The 22,429-nt window shown below is 41.7% G+C and overlaps 1 protein-coding gene across 23 annotated transcripts in view; it reads right to left on the bottom strand.

The window, feature by feature from the left end:
• DLG2 (discs large MAGUK scaffold protein 2) overlaps positions 1-22,429 on the bottom strand; it is a 1,415,634-nt gene that overhangs the window by 530,665 nt on the left and 862,540 nt on the right. For all 23 annotated transcript variants that reach the window (XM_064169211.1, XM_064169239.1, XM_064169248.1 and 20 more), the window contains one exon: positions 12,280-12,333. In XM_064169211.1, coding sequence (XP_064025281.1) covers positions 12,280-12,333 — 54 coding nt within the window. The remainder of the gene's footprint in view (positions 1-12,279; positions 12,334-22,429) is intronic.

Genomic DNA, 22,429 nt, shown 5'->3' with positions numbered 1-22,429 from the left:
GTGTAGTTGATTGGCTAGGGTTGGTGATAGGTTGGACTGGTGCTAGGTTGAACTGGGATGATCTTGGAGGTCTCTTCCAACCTGGTTGATTCTATGAAAGAGCACTATTAAGGCAATCACAATCTGCTTCTATCAAAGCCTCTTCTCCCAGGTAACCAGCAATAGAACAAGGGGACACAGTCTCAAGTTGTGCCAGGGTAGGTATAGGCTGGATGTTAGGAAGAAGTTCTTCACAGAGAGAGTGATTTGCCATTGGAATGGGCTGCCTAGGAAGGTGGTGGAGGTACTGTCCCTGGGGGTCTTCAAGAAAAGCCTGGCTGAGGCACTTATTGCCATGGTCTACTTGATTGGATAGGGCAGGGTGATAGGTTGAACCAGATGATCTTGGAGGTCTCTTTCAACCTGGTTGATTCTATGATTCTAAGAGGAACATGATGGTGAAATCAGAATACTAATCAAATCTGTATGCTGCACATGATTTGAGAAATGATTTTAGCTCAGTAGTTTCAAGATAAACTCAGTGTGTTGTGCTCACCTTTGCAAAATTCAAGTCCTGAACTTGGACATTACACAAGATTAATTTTGTTATGACCACACTACTGCCCTATTAAGCTGTACAAAGAATGAAACAATCATACTTGCCAAAATCCAATAAAGGGAAGCTTTCTGCCTGCCCAACATAAAACACCACATAGCACAAATAACTTATAACTAAAAAGAATTCCAAGTTTTAAACTATCACCATCTTTATGCAGAACAACTTACAAGCATAAATCACTCCTAAGCTGATTGAATATTAATGTAGGATAAGAAAAAAAAGAAGGACATTTCTATTGTAATTTGTTTGCATTAATAATAATTACAAAGAGTAAATTTATTGTGTGCAGGCATCTTAACATTCTGTTACCCTCAAATTAAATACATCTCCTGTAGAATGTTATGAGAGCTGGGATATTTAAGATCTGGAAAACAAATATATGTGGTATATTTAGGTTTGCTACTATATGCAGAAAGCTAAGTCATCTAAATACTGAATACAAATAGAATTTAACATTGAGGCTGATTCACCAGACCACTGTGTTAGAATGGGCTTTTAGGATGAGAAATGTGGATTAGAAGTGAGTCACATTGTAAGAGAGTCAACATTCACAGCTTCCAACAGCAGGAACTTTGCTTCAAAACATTTACTATAACTTTGTTGAAGGTGTGTACATTTTACAGCGTAGACCATTGTAGAGGGTTAACCTTCCTGAGAAAGTGGATTTGACCATGACCTCAGGTCCTTCTCATTCCTCCCTGGGGGTGGGTCCAACCCTTTCTCCAGGTGTAGTGGTTAGGCCACCACCGCTTCCTGTCTAGCTCCCTAAAACAGCAGAGGAACTTCATGTTTCGTTCTTTCTTGCCGTGCCTCCCTGCTTGCCAGCATCACCTTCCTGTTCCTTCTGCTCTTTGTTTTACCACGTGGCCATCAATCCACGAGGGGACAAACCCGTTGCCAATCTGCTTGTGCATATATTTTGTATCTTGTTTTCCCTTTCCTATACCTTTTTGTAACTCCCCTACCTCAAATACCTTTTACTCGTTGTTAAAGTGTTCTCTTTTAACTTCCAAATCAAAGGGAGACTATTTATTTGGGTGTGGTTTACCTTTTCCTCTCTACATCTAATTCTCTTTCTTTGAAAAAAGGGGGGGAAAGATAAAGGCATCCTAAACATTGTTATTGGTTCTGTTAACTATGTCTGAGTCTCTGGGGATTTTAAACTAGAACCTAGACAACCATCAAGGAGTGTAGAAGAAAATGAAAATGGCTAATTTTGCATTTTTATTAATGTGAACTGATGTTAATTCAGATTCACTTATATTAATGTAGACAAAAAGGGCATACAGCAGCTATTTGAATCTTATACAAAAGTTAACACAGTGTGAAAACCCCTTCTTACATAAACTAGAGCACATAATGCCTAAAGCAATGCATAAAAGGTTCTAAAAGAAAGCAGTCTTTTCTCTCCAGTTATCCATTGGCGCACTTTGTACTGCCAGGATAATAACACCTTTGTCGTGGCTGAACTTTTAAGAGTAATTTTGCAAAGGAATATACCAATCAATTTTAGATATTAAAACCCCCAAATCCTTAAAATTGCAAAGAAGGGTTGTTGAAAAATAGATTTGAGATACATCTCATTTTAAAGAACTGAAGCTTCGTAGTAATTAAGCTCCCAGAAAACATAAACCAAATAATTTCCATTTCCACTTTTCATCAGAGGTACTAAGCTGTCTGCTTCTCTCAGCTTTAAGCCCTACACCTTTTGAATGCAGTGAAACAGACCTACAAGTGTCATTGTCTCCAATCACAAAGGCTTTAAGTCTACAGATAAGTAACTATTGACTTGTACACTTTATGCTGTCTCCCAACTCATTTCAGAACGGACTTCATAACAAAGCTGAATAAAGCTGTCATTGTGGCTTGTGTACTTGAAGTACACTGTGTACTTGTGTACACTGTTCTGTATGCACAGCAGTAAAAACTAGACCAAGAAGTATTTATGGTTAACAATGGCATTTGATGGCTCAAAATGATGCATTGTGCTACAAATGCCTATTTTCAAGAGGTCATGTTAACCACTGGACCCTTGAGAACGCACAGACCCTACTGATTTTAGGTTACTGCTACAAAATCCAGTGCAGTATCTATTGCAGTGCACTATATTAAAAAATGACACAAAAAGCAGAAGTTAATCAAAGGCCAGAGACAGCAAGACAAATTCAACCTACATTTAGTTTAGGTCAGTTTGGGCCACGCAATTCTACACTGACTCAAATCTCCACATGCTTCAAACAATTCACAGAGACACACTCAGCCTTTTCCAGCACATATCAACCTCATGGATGAATTAGCTTGAATTAATTACAAACTAAGTATAGCTGGAAGTAGAGCAAGGGTATGTACACACCACTGCACAAAAGCATGTATGACTTTCTCAGAGTGCTAAAAATTACTAATAGAACATTAGAAATAGAGCCTGGAAGCCTTCCCCACAGTAGATGCTACAAGGATATGAAGAGCAGTCCAGCAGGAACAGACTTTGAACTCTTTCGGGGGGGGGTTATTTCAATGTCACATGAAGGAATGGGCTGCCCAGGGAGGTGGTGGAGTCACCATCCCTGGAGGTGTTCAAGAAACGCCTGGCTGAGGCATTTAGTGCCATGGTCTAGTTGATTGGACAGGGCTGGGTGCTAGGTTGGACTGGATGGTCTTGGAGGTCTCTTCCAATCTGTTTGATTCTATGATTTTTCTTAGTTCTAATACTCAAAATAAGATTAATTCACCTGAGCTTGGGTCTATTCTCTGAATGCTTTCACAAATTACAACGTGTAGAACACAGCAGTGATTGCCAGGGCAAACAAAATTGCCATGATAAATTCAAGGCCCAAAGCAGAGAGGCTGAGCCAAAGCAGCTTATAAAAACCAGCACAGAACTCTACCAGATTTTGCTTTTTTCACTGTAATCCACATTAGCTGACAGACTGAGCAATAACCAAACAAAACTGATGTTTAACAACCTGGAAAACATAAGAGTCCCTTGAGATAATAAGATGTGCAATCAATTTCAAGACCATGATGAAACCTAATTGAGAAAGAAGCAACAAATTTATACTGAAATCAATGTGAAAATAAAGATATATGTATATGCTCCTATTTTTATGTGTTTTAATGCTCTTAAAAAAAAAATCGAAGTTCAGGAGGTCCTTTTGTGAAAATTTAGATCCTACTCCCTTTATACAAGGATGTCTTCTAACTTCCCTAGCACCACAGGCTTAAAAAAAAAGTAATTCATCACTCAGATACATACAGGGCATTTGGAATCATAGAATCAGTCAGGTTAGAATGCACCACAAGGATCATCTAGTTCCAACCCCCCTAACATGGGCAGGGTCACCCTACCCTAGATCAGGCTGGCCACAGCCTCATCCAGCCTGGCCTTAAACACCTCCAGCAATTGGGCCTCAACCACCTCCCTGGGCATTCCAGGCTCTCACCACTCTCATGCTCAATTTCCTCCTGATGTCCAGCCTGAACCTACCCATCTCCAGCTTCGCTCCATTCCCCCCAATCCTGTCACTCCCTGATATCCTGAAAAGTCCCTCCCTAGATTTTTGTAGGCCCCTTCAGATACTGAAAGGGCTTTAAACCAGGATGGAAGGGGGAGGGAGTTAAACACAGCAGTACTGGAGATAAAGCAAAGAAGGCTGAGTGTGGTAAGCCAGAGACAGGGGCTTGAAGCGTATGTACACTAATGCACACAGTATGGGTAACCAACAAGAGAAGCTTGAGGCATTGGTACAAGAGGCAAACTATGATGTTGTCACCATCACAGAAACATAGTGGGATGTCTCACACAACTGTAGCACTGCAATCAATGGCTACAGGCTCTTCAGGAGTGACAGGTGAGGGAGTGGCCCTGTATATTAGGAAGGCTATGGATGTCATGGAAGAGAGATGTTGAGGTGCGGGAACGTGTCCAGAGAAGGGCAACAAAGATGGTGAAATGCCTGGAGCACAAACCCTGTGAGGAGAGGCTGAGGGAGCTGGGGTTGTTTAGCTTGCAGAAGAGGAGGCTCAGGGGTGATCTCATTGCTGTCTACAACTACCTGAAGGGAGGCTGTGGCCAGGTGGGGGGTGGCCTCTTCTGCCAGGCAACCAGCAACAGAACAAGGGGACACAGTCTCAAGTTGTGCTGAGAGAAGTATAGGCTGGATGTTAGGAGGAAGTCCTTGCTAGGAAGAGTGATTGGCATTGGAATGGGCTGCCCAGGGAGGTGGTGGAGTCACCATCCCTGGAGGTGTTCAAGCAAAGCCTGGCTGAGGCACTTAGTGCCATGGTGTAGTTGACTGGCTAGGGCTGGGTGCTAGGTTGGACTGGATGATCTTGGAGGTCTCTTCCAACCTGGTTGTATCTGTGATTCTATTCTGTGATTCTTTCTGGGCACCCTGCTCCAGTTCTGTCGCCCTCAAAGAAGTTAAGTTTTTCCTTATGTTTAGCTGGAACTTACCTTGCTGTTTAGATATTGATAAGCATTGGTAAGATCTCCTCTCAATCTTCTATTCTGCAGGCTAAACAGTCTCAGGTCTCTCAGCCTTTCCTCATAAGAGGGATGTTCCAATCACCTCACCATCTTCGTAGCCCTCCGCTAGACTCTTTCCAGTTGTTCCCTGTCTCTCTTGAACTGGGAAGCCCAGAACTGGACACGGCACTCCACAGTTCCTCATTAGGGCACAGAAGATGGGGAGAAGAACCTCCCTCAACATTCTGCTTATACTTTTCCTGATGCACCCCAGGATACCATTGGCCTTCTTGGCTGCAAGAGCACATTGCTGTGCTGTGATTAACTTGCTGTCCACCACACCTATCAGATCCTTCAGCACAGAGCTGCCTTCTGGCAGGTCAATCTCTAACCTGTACTGCTACATGGGATTATTCCTAGGAATAAAGGAATAACAGATTTTTCTTTGTGGCCTCTGTTTAAGACTTTAAATACCTCCCTCTTATGTGCTAACCAGGTGTGCTGGCTGACTGGAACGACAGAGAAGAAAACTGAACATTTTCATAACCTCCCTTTTTTGGCATCCTCATAGCCTCACACTTGCCCACACAGGAGCTGTCACAGCCCAACTGCCGTGCTCTAGAAAGGGTCTGAGCTCCCTGTGTCCCTAAGCTGGGATGCACCAAAACAGCTGCACAGCCATCTGCATGACTGTGCTCAGGCATGTGTAAAACAATCCAAAGATTTGATTACAGCTCACAAACCCATAACCTAAGTAGTATGAAAATCACTTCTTTAGGCAACAGCATGAGTGAATCTGCACAGAACTCAGCATAGGTGGCACAATCAGCAAAGCAAACCACTAATAGAATACCAATTACAACCAATTGTAATAAAAAAGTCACAAACAACACCAAGAAAAAAAATAGATTTGGAAGAACAGTGGGAGAATGAAGAAATGTGAGGGACCAAAATGACAATAAATTACATGTTCCTTAGGTCTTATCATTGTGACAAGGCAGGGTAAGGAAGACATCAACCATTGTCCCTGAGTGAAATGCTACTAATGTTTAGTTACGATGAAAATAAATCCAATCATAAACCAAACAGGAAGGTTCCAACCACTTTCTGAGAGCCAACCTTACAGGTTCTTTTAATTTAGCTATACTGCATTCTGGAAACATAGAAAAAGAAATAAAGAAGGCTTATTCTGTGCAATAGAGAAACTGAGATGATTCATATATTATTAAATTAATGCTTCTCATTATGCAAAAAGATCTAAAATTTACAGCCAAAGAATAGAGAACAAACAAACTCCCCCAAATGTTTAATTGTGCTTAAAATGCCACAGAATAATTTGCTTTGTACCAGTGAAGCTTCCTATCAAATTTATTCCCACGTCCAAAGCTTGGCAAGCCAAAATGTTCAAGCCACTGAACCTAGAAACAAAGCTAATTTACTTTCTTCTCTTGTTCACTGCAGTCCCAAGTTAGATGGCATAGAATAAGGCTTTTTCTTTAATCTCAAGAAAAAAAACACACTGACAAAAAACAATCCCTCACAAAGTTTTGGTTTTCTTTCTTCCAAACCATGGACTTAAAAGGTTTGAAGAACATCAACAGCAGCAAAAGGTTTAATGATAGAAATTTAAATCATTAGAATAGCAATGAGACAAATCAGAGTTTACCACTTGCATGCCAGCTGGAAAAAGGAAATTTCTCTCTGGTGGACCAGTGGAAACATTATGTTTGAAAATGCTTTGCAAAGGCTGATCACTGGTGTGAGACCTCCCTCTAAACACTCAGGAATTTTTGCAGGAGGGTGGCAGAGAGGATGAGCAGAGCTGTTACTGAAATAGAAAAGTATTGAAGGCACAGTGCTTGAAAGAAAACAACGAGACAGGTTTCTTGTGATGCCGAACCAACAGGTAAACAAAATCATGAGAAGTCTCCAGCTGCTGTGTCACAACACTAAAAGGAGCCTGAGAGATCCTCAAGAAAGATGAGGCTATCAGTTACGGCTAGTAATGTCAGAGAAAAAAGTAAGACCACCTTAATTCACCAGAATTTGAATTTTCATGCCTATTCTGGTGTTAAAAGCAGGTAGCCAGGTGGGATTGGTCTCTTCTCCCAGGAAACCAGCAACAGAACAAGGGGACAGAGTCTCAAGTTGTGGCGGGGGGAGGTCTAGGTTGGGTGTTAGGGGGAAGTTGTTGGCAGAGAGAGTGATTGGCATTGGAATGGGCTGCCCAGGGAGGTGGTAGAGTCACCATCCCTGGAGGTGTTCAAGAAAAGACTGGCTGAGGCACTTAGTGCCATGATCTAGTCACAGAACTGTAGAATCAGTCAGGGTTGGAAGGGACTACAAGAATCAGCCAGTTCCAACCCTCCTGCAATGGGCAGGGACACCTTACCCAGATCAGGCTGGCCACAGCCTCATCCAGCTTGGCCTTAAACACCTCCAGGCATGGGGCCTCAACCACCTCCCTGAGCAACCCATTGCAGGTTCTCACCACTCTCATGCTCAACAACTTCCTCCTCACGTCCAGTCTGAATCTCCTCACCTCCAGCTTTGCTCCATTCTCCCTAGTCCTGTTATTTCAGTCATTAAAGATTTTAACAAAAGAATATTTTCTATCCTTAAGCAGCATTTATTTGCAAAAACCTGAGTGGACAACATTAATCAATTGTCCAAAAAAGCATCACAGAAAAGACCCAAGTGTTAGATATCAAAACCTAATATGTCAGAAAACCACTTGCATATATTTCCACTTGTTTTTTAATCTAAGCTAACAAGTTCATTTAGAAATGATACTCAGACATGTGGAATGCACATTCAAATGAAAGAACTACAGGACAAGCATCTAAGACAAAAGAAAAGTAGGATATGAGCAAAAGAATGTTATGCGAGGACTCTCTCTGAGTGGTAAGATCTAAACATTTCTGCTGTTCCTCCCATAGGAGGCTTCTTGAACTCCAGATGTGCTTTGAGGATTCAAACAGGAGTTGAACAGCAGCGATCCATGACTAGTCCCAACGATCACCACTTTTGGGTGGTTTAGATATGCTACAGCTATGAGAGAGGATCAGCTACTCTATGCCCAGTTACATCAGGGCTGCTTTAGCTTTGGAGAGGAAATACCAGAATTTAACATGTATTCTCTGAACCATAAAATAGTTTGTCTCTATAGTGTTAGATGTATGCTTTATGATAACTAAAGCAGAATGATGTCTTTCAGAAGGTATAACAACTAGCAGTGATACCTAAAGATCCACCAGAGATGTCTCTAAGCATTTACAGTTCTCTTCCAGGCACACTGGGAAGCCCTGAGAGTGCTGAAGTGCCAGGTGTTTGACTCATGTTCAAGTTTCAAGATGCTAATTAAATATAGCTTTCTGTTATCTCTGAACTGACCCATCTGGGAAAAAAATATTTTATGGCATATCTGCTAAATTCTATCTCCTGTAAAATAAACTACATGTTATATGGCTGCATTATTATACACTTAGCTCATCCAGTTTGGGAAGATCTTCCTCTGTCTTTCCAAGCATTTAAGAGAGGTAAGGTGCCACTAACACCCCACAGTGTTACAAGGCTGTGTTATGGAACCCACATGGTGTTATTGGCTGTACTGAGTTTGGCTAGGATATAGTTTATTTTCTTCATAGTGACCCACATGATGCTATGCTTTGGATTTGTGGCTGAAACAATGCTGATAACAGACCTATGTTTTGGCTACTGCTGAATAGCTTGCACAGTATCAAGACTTCCTCTGTTTCACATGTCCTTCCTCCCCTGAACAGCAAGTTGGACTAGCTTGGAAGAAACTCAGTCAGGATGGATAACCCCAACTGACCAAAATCAATGTCCTACTCAACAATTAAAACTTAGGAAAAGGAACAGAAAGCAGCAACATTCATAGAATCATTAAGGTTGGAAAAGACTTCTAACATCATCAGTGCAACCATCAACCTAACACCATCATGCCCACTACACCCATGTCCCAGTGGTGTTTGTCTTCCTCATTGCTACACATGAAAGCTTTCCAGGAAATGGCTAAACACTTTTTTGCTGATGGGAAGTAGTAAATTAATTCCTTATTTTACTTTGCATGCATGTGCAGCTTTTGCATTTTATTATTATTATTTAACTGCCATTATCTCAATTAGCAATTCTTGCTTTTGTTCTATTTTCTCCCTCACCCACAGAAGGGAACTAGAAAAGTGTTTGGCTAATGGTCACATTGGGCTGGAAGAAGAGGCTTGTTTGTCTGTGTGTATCCTTTGGGAGAACGTTCAAGCACACAAATACTAATGAGAAAGGAATGTCTGTTTGTAAAGCAAAGACTCCATGGCATTAAGAATCATAGAATCAACCAGGTTGGAAGAGACCTCCAACATCATCCAGTCCAACCTAGCACCCAGCCCTATCCAATCAATTAGACCATGGCACTAAGTGCCTCATCCAGGCTTTGCTTCAACACCTCCAGGGACAGTGCCTCCACCACCTCCCTGGGCAGCCCATTCCAATGCCAATCACTCTCTCTGCCAACAACTTCTTCCTAATATCCAGCCTATACTTCCCTCAGCACAACTTGAGACTGTGTCCCCTTGTTCTGTTGCTGCTTGCCTGGGAGAAGAGACCAACGTCTACCTGGCTACAATGTCCCTTCAGGTGGTTGTAGACAGCAACAAGGCCACCCCTGAGCCTCCTCTTCTCCAGGCTGCACACCCCCAGCTCCCTCAGCCTCTCCTCATAGGGTTTGTGTTCCAGGCCCCTCACCAGCTTTGTCACCCTTCTCTGGACATGTTCCAGCACCTCAAAATCTCTCTTGAATTGAGGAGCCCAGAACTGGACACAGAACTGGACACAAATTATGGTGGCCTGGGTTCAGCATATATGCTTTACCTTGCCATTTCTTATTGGCTAGTCTCAATAAGTGCCTCTCTGGTAGCTCTGCTCTGTCCTATATCTAAGGGACTTAAGTCTTTCCATGCACCAGGTAAGTGTATGGTGACAACCTTGTACAACAAGCACCTTCTTTTTATTTATCTAGTTCCTATTATGTGTTGGAGACAGAGAGCCCACAGGGACTTTCAGTCTACTGTCAATATTTCTCTTGAATGTGTTTGGTCATTTTTCTTTTTTTTTTTTAAGAGAAAGGAACACTAATATAAAAGTGATATAGAAGTGCATAAGTATTGATAGACTGTTCTATGTGAATAAATCACAGTGATTGAACATCTTGTCACTGGTGTAATTGCATCTGTGTTTAGGAATTCTAACACCGTAGCTGCAGAGTATCCTGGGCACAGGTCCAGTACTGGAAATGAGTGCTGGAGTTCACAATGTCCCTCTTGGTAGGTCTAGAGAAAACTAAGTATAAAATGTCTCATCAAAACAGAAGAAAAGACAGAGTTATTGATAATGAGACCACAGACAGATGATTATGATATTAAGAAGCAAAACCGAGACCGAGAAACGATAAAAAGCCTTTTAAAAAGCCTGAATGCAAAACAAGAGTGAAATTCTATTTAACTTCTCCACCCTTCCTGGTGGTTGAAATTCCCAACAAGGTCTTGAATTCTTTTCTGCTTTACAGCAGTGTCATTCTTCTCAATTGCTCATCTGTGATCTCCACGTGTGTTTTGCACAGTAATTCCCAAGTTTTATGAATTGTCAGAAATAAACAAGCTGGCCAGGACAAGCACTATTAAACTTCCTCATCAAGAGTCTTCTAAAAGACAGAACCCAGCAATATGATTGGTGAAGGTGGATAAATAATTAGGCTTGTGCATTGGTATCGTAAGAAACAGATGTGGACAAAGCACAACAGATGAGACACATTAATTAGGAGCTTTGAAAAGACAAGTAAGAGGATGCAAGGAGAAAGAAGAGATACTGACTGGCTAGCTTCATACAATGCTTTTTGTGCCTCCAATCACTTAAGCTTGTTACACTCATTATCACTTATCACTCTGTCTTTCACTGTGTCCTTCATCTTCAACTATAGCTGACTTTACAGTCTAATATGACAATGACATCAAATGCTTGTAGAAAAAGAGATTTTTAACCCACATTTATTTTAGGGTAAAATTGTTTTTCCTAGAAGTCATAAAAATGAAGAAATATTAATAAGACAGCATGAAGTAATCTAGTTGGTTCTGTCATTCATTATTATATTATTACATATTACTAAATGAATATAGACTGATAAATTAAGACATCTTCATCACAGGATCATAGGCTATTAGGGGTTGGAAGAGACCCAAGGAGATCAGCGAGGCCAACCTCCCTACCAGAGCAGGACAACACAATCTAGCACAGATTACAGAGGAACACATCCAGACAGGCCTTGAAAGTCTCTAGAGAAGGAGACTCTACAACCTCTCTGGGGAGCCTGTTCCAGAGCTCCATGATCCTTACAGTAAAGAAGTTCCCCCTTGTGTTGAGGTGGAACCTCTTGTGCTGCAGCTTACACCCATTGCTCCTTGTCCTATCACAAGCAGCAAGTGAGCAGAGCCTGTCCCCGCATCGTGGCCAGCCCTCAGATGTTTGTAAACATTTATTAAATCTCCTCTGAGCTTTCCCTTCTCCAGACTAAAAACATCCCTCAACCTCTCCTCATAAGCCATGCCCTCCTGTCCCCTAATCATCCTCATAGCCCTCCACTGGACCCTCTCTCCAGCAGATCCCTGTTCCTCTTCAACTGGGGAGCCCAAAACTGAACACAGTATTCAAGATGAGGTCTCAGCAGGGCAGAGTAGAGGGGAAAGAGAATATACCTTGATCTACTGGATGCACTTCTCCTAACATACCCCAAGATCCCATTGACCTTCTTGACCACAAGGGCACATTGGGGTCCCATAGCTAACTTGTTATCCATCTAGGTATCTTAATAAGCTAAGAGGGTGCATCTTCTCTAAAAAGAAAGGCTTCATGAAATAACTTTTTATTCCCCAAAGCTTAGTTTTAGTAAGTTACAGCTTACTAAGTGTTGAAGTCTAAAATACAACTTATGTATATGTAATATGCTGTAGAGAATATGCTGTATGTAATATGCTATTGTTAATCTGCGTGCAATAATAATTTCTGGGTTTTTCATCTAAAAAAAAGAAGTAGCTGTGTAACTGTAAAAACCACGAGTAATTGTGAGATTTGTTTATAACTTCTATGCCACACTGAAAAGAATTTCTGTAGGAAAATCAGCAGATTCTATAAGATAAGTAATACTCACATAAGGGATTGTGTCCAAGGTGTCTGTGTTGACAATTATAGGGGCAGGGCTTGCCTGAAAAGGAAAAAAAAACAAAACAACAATAAGAGAAAGAAAATTTTACAATCTGAAATTAATTACTATTGAAATGTATATAGTGATACAGGTAAAGTCTAAAAGCCTGTCTTATGGAACTCACATCATACAGCAGTACATAACTCTGGGTATGGTTCAATCAATTAAGGTAAAGGAAACAGATTCTCAGTCTTTCGACCGCAATTCATTGTGATGCTTCTTTTCAATTTCATAGAATCACAGAATCAACCAGGTTGGAAGAGACCTCCAAGATCATCCAGTCCAACCTATCACCCAGCCCTATCCAGTCAACTAGACCATGGCACTAAGTGCCTCAGCCAGGCTTTTCTTGAAGACCCCCAGGGACGGTGCCTCCATCCTGAATATATAATTGTGGCCGTTTGAGCTGATCCTCTAGCTCAGACACAGGGGAGAGATGAACATTCCAGGGATAGGTCACACAAATGGCAACAATAGATAAATTAATATAATTTCATTGGAGCATCAAGAACTTAATGTCTAGAATCACAGCTTGTTCTCCCCCTTCTCCCACTGGCTTCTGCTGCTGCAGCTTCGCCTATCTTCCCCGGCTGCTGTTTTGGCTACTGCTGCTTCGCCGCCGCTTGACCCCTCCCCCATCTCCCTTAAGGTTATTGTATTGTGTTTTTTTTCCCTTCCCCCTTTCTCTAGTTATTATTTCTCTTTACATTGTTATACTATAAGAAAATACAATTCCATCTTTCCCTGACTTTCAAAAAAAAAAAAAAGGAGGGGGGTTTGTGTTTCGAATTTTTTTCCCAGGGGAGGGATCAGCCCAAACCTGGGACAATAATTAGTCATTCATGTTTGAGAAGAACTGTAATAAACTTGGTACATTCAATTTACAGTTAGGGGACTTTGGGGATGAGAGTTCCAGCCTTCCTTACTTTACAAATGCACTTGTTTGCACAAAACCAAGATGATGAAATCACAGAATTAACCAGGTTAGAAAATACCTTAGAGATCATCGAGTCTAACCTATCACCTCTTATTAACTAAACCATGGCACCAAGTGCCTCATCCAATCTCCTTTTAAACACCTCCAGGGATGGTGACTCCACCACCTCCCTGGGCAGCCCATTCCAATGGCATATTACTCTTTGTGTGAAGAACTTCCTAACATCCTGCCTAAATCTGCCCTGGTGCAGCCTGAGACTGCATCCTTTTGTTCTGTAATTGATTGCCTGGAAAAAGAGACCAACCTCCACCTGGCTACAACCTCTTTCAGGTAGTTGTAAGAGAGCAATAAAGTCACCCCTGAGCCCACTCCAGGCTGAACAATGCCAGCTTCCTCAGCCTCTCCTCACAGGGCTGTGCTCCAGCCCCCTCACCAGCCTTGTTAGAGGACAAACCTCAATATTTTATCTCTACACTACTTATCAGCATTATAGGTATATAGTATATGTATATGTATTAATGTTATGCTGTTTATAGCAAGTCTATGTGTTCTATAAGGTTTATATGCACTCATGCTCAGTTTGAAATACAGTAACATAGTAGCACAGAATCATCAAGGCTGGAAAAGACCTTGAGTCCAACCATAACCCAACTCGTTTGAAAACATTTGTCAATCTGTAAAGCTGACCAATCTAATCTTATGTTATTAAAGAAAATCACATCCAGTCTGGTTTCCAACCACCTGAAATGTCCAAACCCCTTCCCCATGCTTGAATTCCATGGTGGGGATTCATGGCTGGGCTTTGATTTGACCCAGCTACCTGATCTTGCCCTGGACTCCTAAGAAAACTACAAAGCTGTGACAAAGTATTGAGTAGAGCCACACACTGTAAGTAAAATGTCAGACAGAGGTAGGACTGCTGATATGGGATTGTAAATAGCTCAAGGACTCAGGAGGAGAAGGATCAACAAGTACTCAGAGCAGCATGAAGATGGAAGGCACCCCCTTCCTGCCTGACTAATATCTGCTGGGTCAGCAATGACTCTTCAGGCATTGCATTGTGCTGATGAACATACTAATGCTTACCATAGTAGCTCATCAGCTCTGTTTGTCTACATTGTCTATTAGCCAATGAATAACTGTGAATTAAACTGGTACAGACTGCAGCGTCTCTACATGAGAGGCATGGTTACAACACTACTGAAAGCACTGATTGCATTTCTATCATCAGGATTTCTAACACTAAGTAACATAACCCAAATTAAGAATGTAATGTTAGTGCAGCAAGTCAAATACTTTGGGAATATTGCAGTTTGTTTCCAGTTTTGATGTATTATTGAAAGATAATTCTACATTGAAAGTAATTGTATGTGACTGTGGAATTGCTACTGATGATTAATGTCATTTTTTCTATACACCTATGTAAGCTGAGAATAAAAGCTAAAAATTAAATGTATTCAGTTATAACAGTAAAGTATAGTTTGACATGAAAATGTTTATTATCTGAAAAGCTACTGTACACCTATATGCATTTATTCCCATAACTCTGGACACTGGAATGATGGGCAGAAGCCAAAGGCCATCTGATTATAATGTTAGCTCGAAACAAATGGAATTATTTATAACTGTATTATCTCTGTGAGTTAAACAAAGGATTCATATGTTAGAATAAGTTTTTATTTACATGAAGGCTTAGCTCCATACACTTAAGGTTTGCTACAGGAGAAAAAAAAACTGGGTTTTTTTGTACAGAATTGACTTTATCTTATTTTCATTTTTACATACTGTGAGAAGGTCTAGTAGTAAGTATAAATGAAGTCTCCAATCTTCAGAATGAAAGCACCTTTCCACTGCTTTTCAAAGCAACAAACATCTTTTCAAAGTCCTTTTAGAAAGCATTCCCATATTACAGAATCACAGAGTTTATCTTATTGGAAGAGACCTCCAAAATTATCTAATACAACCTTTTACCCAGCATTCAAGGGTCAACACTAAACCATGTCCCTAAGTGCCTGGTGCACACACTGCTTGAACATCTCCAGGGATGGTGACTCCACCACTGCCCTGGGCAGACTCTTCCAATATTACCTACAAGTGTTTCTAACCCACTGAAGGATAACACTTTGTATGTATTAGAATCATAGAATCAACCAGGTTGGAAGAGACCTCCAAGATCATCCAGTCCAACCTAGCACCCAGCCCTGTCCAATCAACTAGACCATGGCACTAAATGCCTTATCCAATCTTTTCTTGAACACCTCCAGGGACAGTGACTCCACCACCTCCCTGGGCAACCCATTCCAATGCCAATCACCCTCTCTGTGAAGAACTTCCTCCTAACATCCAGCCTATACTTCCCCCAGCACAACTTGAGACTGGACTCTGAATTGGTGACCACTACCATGTGGGTCTAGGGGTCTATCCAGTGTTTCATTCATCTTCTAATCCACCCATCCACCCATCCATAATCTCCCTTGTTTGGCTACAAGACTGAGAATTCGTGCTGAAAGTCTTGCTAAAATCAAGATGTATCACACCTACTGATTTCCCCTCATACACAGAGCCAGCCATTACAGAAAGCTGCCATGTTGGCAAGGCACAATTTACCCTTTGCAAAGTGATCTGCCTCTTTGTAACCACCTTCCTCTGTCCTCCAAGAGCTTTGACAAAGCTTCCTGGGGCACTCACTGGGATGTGTCCATTTGTTAACTTCCTACTTGATCCCACCTCCCAGATTCTCACTTTGCACATCATCTCTTGTACAGTAAAAGTCTGGGCATTTGTTGCCCTTTAACATAGTATGATACTCCCCTTACTTGCCTTCCTAAAGGTTTCAAGCAAGAATATGTTTCAGGGTTCATCTTAACACAGTGTTTACTGTATTTTTTATTGATTGGAAGCATTCAACTATCAAACTGATCTTTTTCTGCTCCTGAGGTATTCATCCTGATCAGACAGATAGACATGAGAAAATTGACAAAGCAATGGTTTCAGATGGGTATAGTGACTGTAACCATTCACTTACAACTAATATCATCAGTGTCTCTGATGTACAGTAATTTGTAGAACAATGACCTCCTGAGCTACAGCATTGCAGTTAAGTGCAGGAAATGGAGATGATTTTATTAGTTGTGTCCTGTTTGGAGCTCATGCTCTAAAGAAAAGTAGGGGACTTCAATCATGCAGGGTTGAGAAGACAGTTTGCAACCACCAGAGAGAGCCATATAGTGCCACAGACTACACAATAGCATCAAAATAGTCCTGCAATCACAGTGATATAACTCAAGGGATAGGTCAAGAGAAGATCAGCAGCAACAGGGAGTCAGAAGGATTTTACCTTCCAGGATGAGGAGTCTATATCTATTCTGATTTAAAAGCATGTCACATGCACTGGTTCACCAAACTCTCAAAAATAAAAATACTGAGGCATCTGCATCCTTATAGAGAACACTGACAAATCCATCACAGCACTCCATCACCTCATCAAGAATCATTAAAATTGCACATAAATTAGAAGACACACACACACAATCTAGATTATCTCAAAAGATTCTGCCCATGTTGTCTTTGAGACAGCACTGCCTCTTATCTACCACAATCTACACACCCACACATATATCAACTACCAAAATTTGAGACTGACTGACAAGAAGAAATGGCTTTGTAGGAGACCAAGATAATGACTTCACTCCTAGCTCCGTCCTTTGATCTGCTCTGCAGTCTTAAACAGGACATTTAACAACCTGGAGATGAGGAGGCTCAGGGGAGATCTTATTGCTATCTACAACTACCTGAAAGGAGGTTGCAGCCAGGCAGGGGGTGGTCTTTTCTCCTGGGCAACCAGTGACAGAACAAGAGGACAGAGTCTCAAACTGCCCCAGGGCAGGTTTAGGCTGGGTGTCATGAAATTCTTCATGGAAAGAGTGAACGGACTGCCTGGGCAGGTGGTGGAGTCATCATCCCTGGAGGTGTTGAGGAGGCTGGATGAGGCATGCAGTGTCATGGATTAGTTCATTAGAAGGATTAGGTGACAGGTTGCACTTGATCTTAGAGGTCTTTTCTAACCTAGTTAATTCTGTGATTCTTTACTCAGCTTTTCCCATATATAAAGGAATTCTGGTAAAACTGAATTAATTTAGTCTAAATTCTAAGGCAGATAATCTGTAGGTAGAGAATTTTCAAATTTTAGTATGTCTAATTTCCTAACTTGTAGGTGAATTCAAATCTGTAGTTCACAGAAAAGACAACCCTTTCAGTCAGGCAGCTTCCCAATCAGATATTAAAGATAGGAGGAGGCCTTTGTGAGCTTAATCACATATTTGCAGCTACAAAATAATTCAAACTAATCACCAAAAGAAGGAATTTTACTGAGTGCAGAGAATGGAATGATTTTATTTCCCCCCCATTCCTCATGCACTTTCCTTTCTGCCCCAATCCCTACCTATACATCAAGTATTATTTTATGCTGACAATATGCCACGCGAGCTGTCAGCCTTATAACTACTGCTCCCTGCATAGACCTTTTTTCCTGCCCTTGAACTAGAAGCAGTGCTTTCAGCTGAGGCATCTGTGCTTTGAAGAAAAGGCATCACACTGACAGCTGCAGTGACAGATTGGCATAGCTGAGACAAAACTTGAATAGCTTTGGGGGGGAGGGAAAGGAGGAAGATTTTTTTCCCTTCTTTTTAAAGGACTTGAGCACAACAGACTTTGCTTCCACAAATATGTACGAGGTTGTTCTGCTTGCAGCAAGTCAGACAGGCTAGTTGCTTTTCCATCAAAAGCACAACTTAAAAGCAAGATACAGTGGAAGCACTTTAAGACAGTAGAAAGAACACAAATGCACACGGTCTAGCTCATGAACACTCACTCTGCTACCAAATTCTGTACAAGCGTATGACATGAGTCATACCTCTCAGACAAGATGAACTTTCCCTCTACCACAAGTGCTATCGTTGTCCTGGTTGACTGGTTTTATTTAGAGTGTTCCCAGTTTTATAGACCATCCATACTGTATTGAATTCAATTCTTTTAGGAGCATTCACAACTCAACTCCCTGTTTTAACTGTTTCTACCGTGCAGTGCTGTGTTCGACATCAGGCTGCGAAACTGCTTGCTTAGATATGTGGTAACTGTTTTATAAACAGTGAGCCCAGCACATCACTTCTTAACCAGAAACCACTAAAACAAGTATGTGATCATTGTGAAATTATCCACCTACACTTATTCTTAATTGTGATTTTCATTTGACTCAGAACTCTCAAGTCCTTGTTTTCCTGTTAAGGAATCACTGTCGTTATCTACATGATTACAGTTAAGTAAACTCAAAATGAATGAGTGGTGAAATTTAGAGCAGTATAAGAGTATTTAAAAGGCAACTTGATTTGTCAGTGGCTTATTACCATCCTTTGCAGCAACTGACTCTTGTGGACTATACACCAGAAGTAAGGTTTGCTCATTCCAGGTAGCCAGCTCTCAGTTCTAAACCATTCTCTGGAATGTTCAGCTGTAGCTTTATTTGACTCCAGAATGTTAGCATTTTCTGTGTTAACAATATGAAATGAAGCAGCTCCTCTATTTGTACATGAACAGGACATGCTCTGTCTATCAGATGCAATGTGTCAGACTGAGGCCTTAAGAAGGTAGCACTGAATTAGTTTACATTTCATATTTTCAAAAGATTCTTTTTACAACTGCAAGAAATAGATTTACACTGACACACAACGGCAGGAAAGATCAAATGGTAATTTAGATGTCAAAACAGTAACTCTCCTGCATGCTATGAGGCTTCTGTGATGCTGAACATACAGAACCTTCGTTGTATTTGCCACTGAATTACAAACAGTAAGACTAAGAAGAGAGAATGCAATTTGCTTGTTATTAAACAGCAAATATAAAAGGTATAGAAGCCTCTTTGAACACCCAAAGAATGACTTTTCAGCAAACAATCCTACCTCCACTTAGAAACATAAAACAGAAGTCAAAAGCAGCCCTGCTTGCAGGCTGCAGCTTTAAAGAACAGGAGAACAATGCCTAAAGAAATCCCTGAGACAATTCCCTACATATATAATGTCACCTCATGTAAAGCCATTTATTTTGAAGGTAAATTGTGCCTTTCAAAGCAGGTGCTGTCGTTTTTGCACTTGGGGTTGTGTGTTGGGGTTTTACTTAACCTGTAGGAATAAATTCCTATTGAAAGCTGTCTTTGCAGTGACGCAGTTTAAACAATAGTTTAGACCAAAAGAAAACCTAACATTTCTTTGTGGATCCATGTGTTTCCTGAGGGAATGGCAAGAAAGTGTCTACTTTGCAGCTAGTGAAGTTTCACCTGTGCTGGTACTGCCTGGTAGCCATTTGAATTAGCAGAGATCAAAATCATGGCAACTTTTTTGCCCAATCTCAGATCCAGTGAAGGACACAGAAGTGTCAAAGGAAAAACCTCTACAGAGAATAAGGGATAATTATGGCACACTTGAATTTCCAGTGAAGGCATTATTCAACTAAATGCTATTTCCCATTAATTTTTGAGGTGATAACCTCTCTATCACTAGACAGGGTGGATCCATCTGTCTCGTTCAAATGCTATACTAAGACTTACACAGGAGTCCTATTATCACATCTCTGCTGACTCAAAAATGGATGTAAAGTTTCTTACATCACTGCTCGAGCTTTGAACAGAAGTTTAAGCCTAAATCCTGGGTTTAGACATACTATTGCAGCATGTGTTCATGGGCTTTTGGAAGTGAATAGACCAGAGCATTCATTTATTACATGGATCTCTGATTTGATCTCCACTGTTGTTGGGAATGGTTAGGACTTTTAGTGCTGTACAGCTGCTTGATCTTGACATGCTGGAACATAAGCCATGGGTTCAGAATGTGTGAGTGGAAAAGCACTGAGTTAAGTAAAATAGAAGGTCAAAATTACCCTAGAGGATGTTGCAACAGATGAAACAATGTAAAGCAGGAACTTGAGGGTTTTGTTAATCCTTGCTTATCCAGTTGCTAAGGTACAAGGTCTGTATTGAGGTCTGTCTTGATGACCAATTAGGATTTGACACAATCTTTAGCATATATGTTAAGAGTATATAACCAAGTGCTGAAAGAACAAGAAAAGGAAATTGGCTTGCATCAAGCTGCTCTCCATCTCTTCATTGTGGCACACTGTGCCTGAGAACTTTTCCCAAAGCCTGTGTCAAAGTACATCCCTTCAGAGTATAACAGCTTTAACCAACCCAGGCAATGCCAGGTTCTGGTATGTTCTCAAGTTTTGATATGGAAACTTTAAAATTGGGAACAAAAATAGAAATACAATCCATATGGTCTTTTTATAAGACTCCAAACTCCAACATCTGCTACATACACATTCTAAAATATTTTATGAAATCCATAACCATTTTATAAAGATTTAAAGATGGGAAAAATCTTGGCACTACAGTCAATACTGGTGGAAAGCCATGTTATGGAGTTATGATACTATGAAGCTATGGATACTATGAAGCCAGTTACGGAGCTATGAAGTCCCCATGCACTGGAAAAGGGGAAACATAACTCCCATTTTCAAATCAGGTAGGAAGGAGGAGCTGGAGAACTCCAGGCCAGTCAGTCTCACCTCTGTGCCCAGTAATATCATGGAGCAGATCCTTCTGGAGGCACTACTGAGACAGCAGAATAGTGAAGAGGTAATTTGGTACAATCAGCATGGCTTCACAAAGGGCAAATCATGCCTGACAAACGTGGTAGCCTTCTATGAACAGCTCACAATATGAATAGGTGAGGGGCAAGCAACTGATGTAATTTACCTGGACCTGAGCAAGGACTTTGACACTGTCCCACACCACATCCTGATCTCCAAGCTGGTGAGGCACTTAGTGCCATGGTCTAGTTGACTGGCTAGGGCTGGGTGATAGGTTGGACTGGATGATCTTGGAGGTCTCCTCCAACCTGGTTGATTCTGTGATTCTATGACACACGGGTTTGATGGGTGGGCCACTAGATGGATGAAGAACTGGCTTGATGGTCGCACCCAAAGAGTGGCTGTCAATGGGTCCATGTCCAAGTGGAGGCCAGTGACAAGTGGAGTCCCTCAGGGATCAGTCCTGGGACCAGTTTTGTTCAACATCTTTGTCAGTGCCACGGACAGAGGCATTGAGTGCACCCTCGCCAAGTCTGCAGATGACACCAAGCTGTGTGGTGCAGCAGGCAGGCTGTAGGGCAGGGATGCCATCCAGAGGGACCTGACCAGGCTGCAGAGGTGGGCACAAGCCAACCTCATGAGATTCAACAACACCAAGTCCTGCATCTGAGTTGAGGCAATCCCAAGCACAAATCCAGGCTGGGCAGTGACTGGCTACAGAGCAGCCCTGAGAAGAGGGAATTGGGGTTGTTGGTGGACAAAAAGCTCAACGTGAGCCAGCAGTGGGCACTTTCACCCAGGAAGGCCAACCAGATCCTGGGCTGCATCAGGAGAAGTGTGGCCAGCAGGACAAGGGAGGTGATTCTCCCCCTCTGCTCTGCTGAGACCCCACCTGGAGTACTGCATCCAGTTCTGGAGCCCCTATTACAAGAGAGATGTGAAGATGCTGGAGCATCTTCAGGATGATCAGAGGGCTGAAGCACCCTGCTATGAGGACAGACTAAAAGAGTTGGGGCTGTTCAACCTGGAGAAGAGAAGGCTTCAAGGAGACCTCATAGTGGCCTTCCAGTATCTGAAAGGGGTCCTACAGGAGGACTGGGAAGGGATTATTTACAAAGTCTTGTAATGTCAGAATGAGGGGTATTGGGTTTAAACTTGAAGTGGGGAGATTTAAATTAGATGTTAGGAAGAAGCCCTTTACAGTGAGGGTGGTGAAACACTGGAACAGGTTGTCCAGGGAGACTGTGGATGCTCCCTTCCTGGAGGTGTTGAAAGCAAGGTTGGATGAGGCCTTGAGCAACGTGCTCTAGTGGGAGTTGTCCTTGTCTATGGCAGGGGGTTGGAACTGGATGGTCTCTGAGGTCCCCCCCAGCCTAAACCATTCTATAATTCTATCAAGACTACATCACAGAACCTCAAAATGTTAGGGGTTAGAAGTGACCTCAAAAGATTATGTAGTTCAACCCCCTGCCAGAGCAGATAATCTAGAGTATGTCATAGAGGAATGCATCCAGGCAGGTTTTG

This window comes from Pogoniulus pusillus, chromosome 3 (assembly GCF_015220805.1).
Source record: "Pogoniulus pusillus isolate bPogPus1 chromosome 3, bPogPus1.pri, whole genome shotgun sequence".
Taxonomy (NCBI): domain Eukaryota; kingdom Metazoa; phylum Chordata; class Aves; order Piciformes; family Lybiidae; genus Pogoniulus; species Pogoniulus pusillus.
This window is presented reverse-complemented; position numbering and strand designations above follow the sequence as displayed.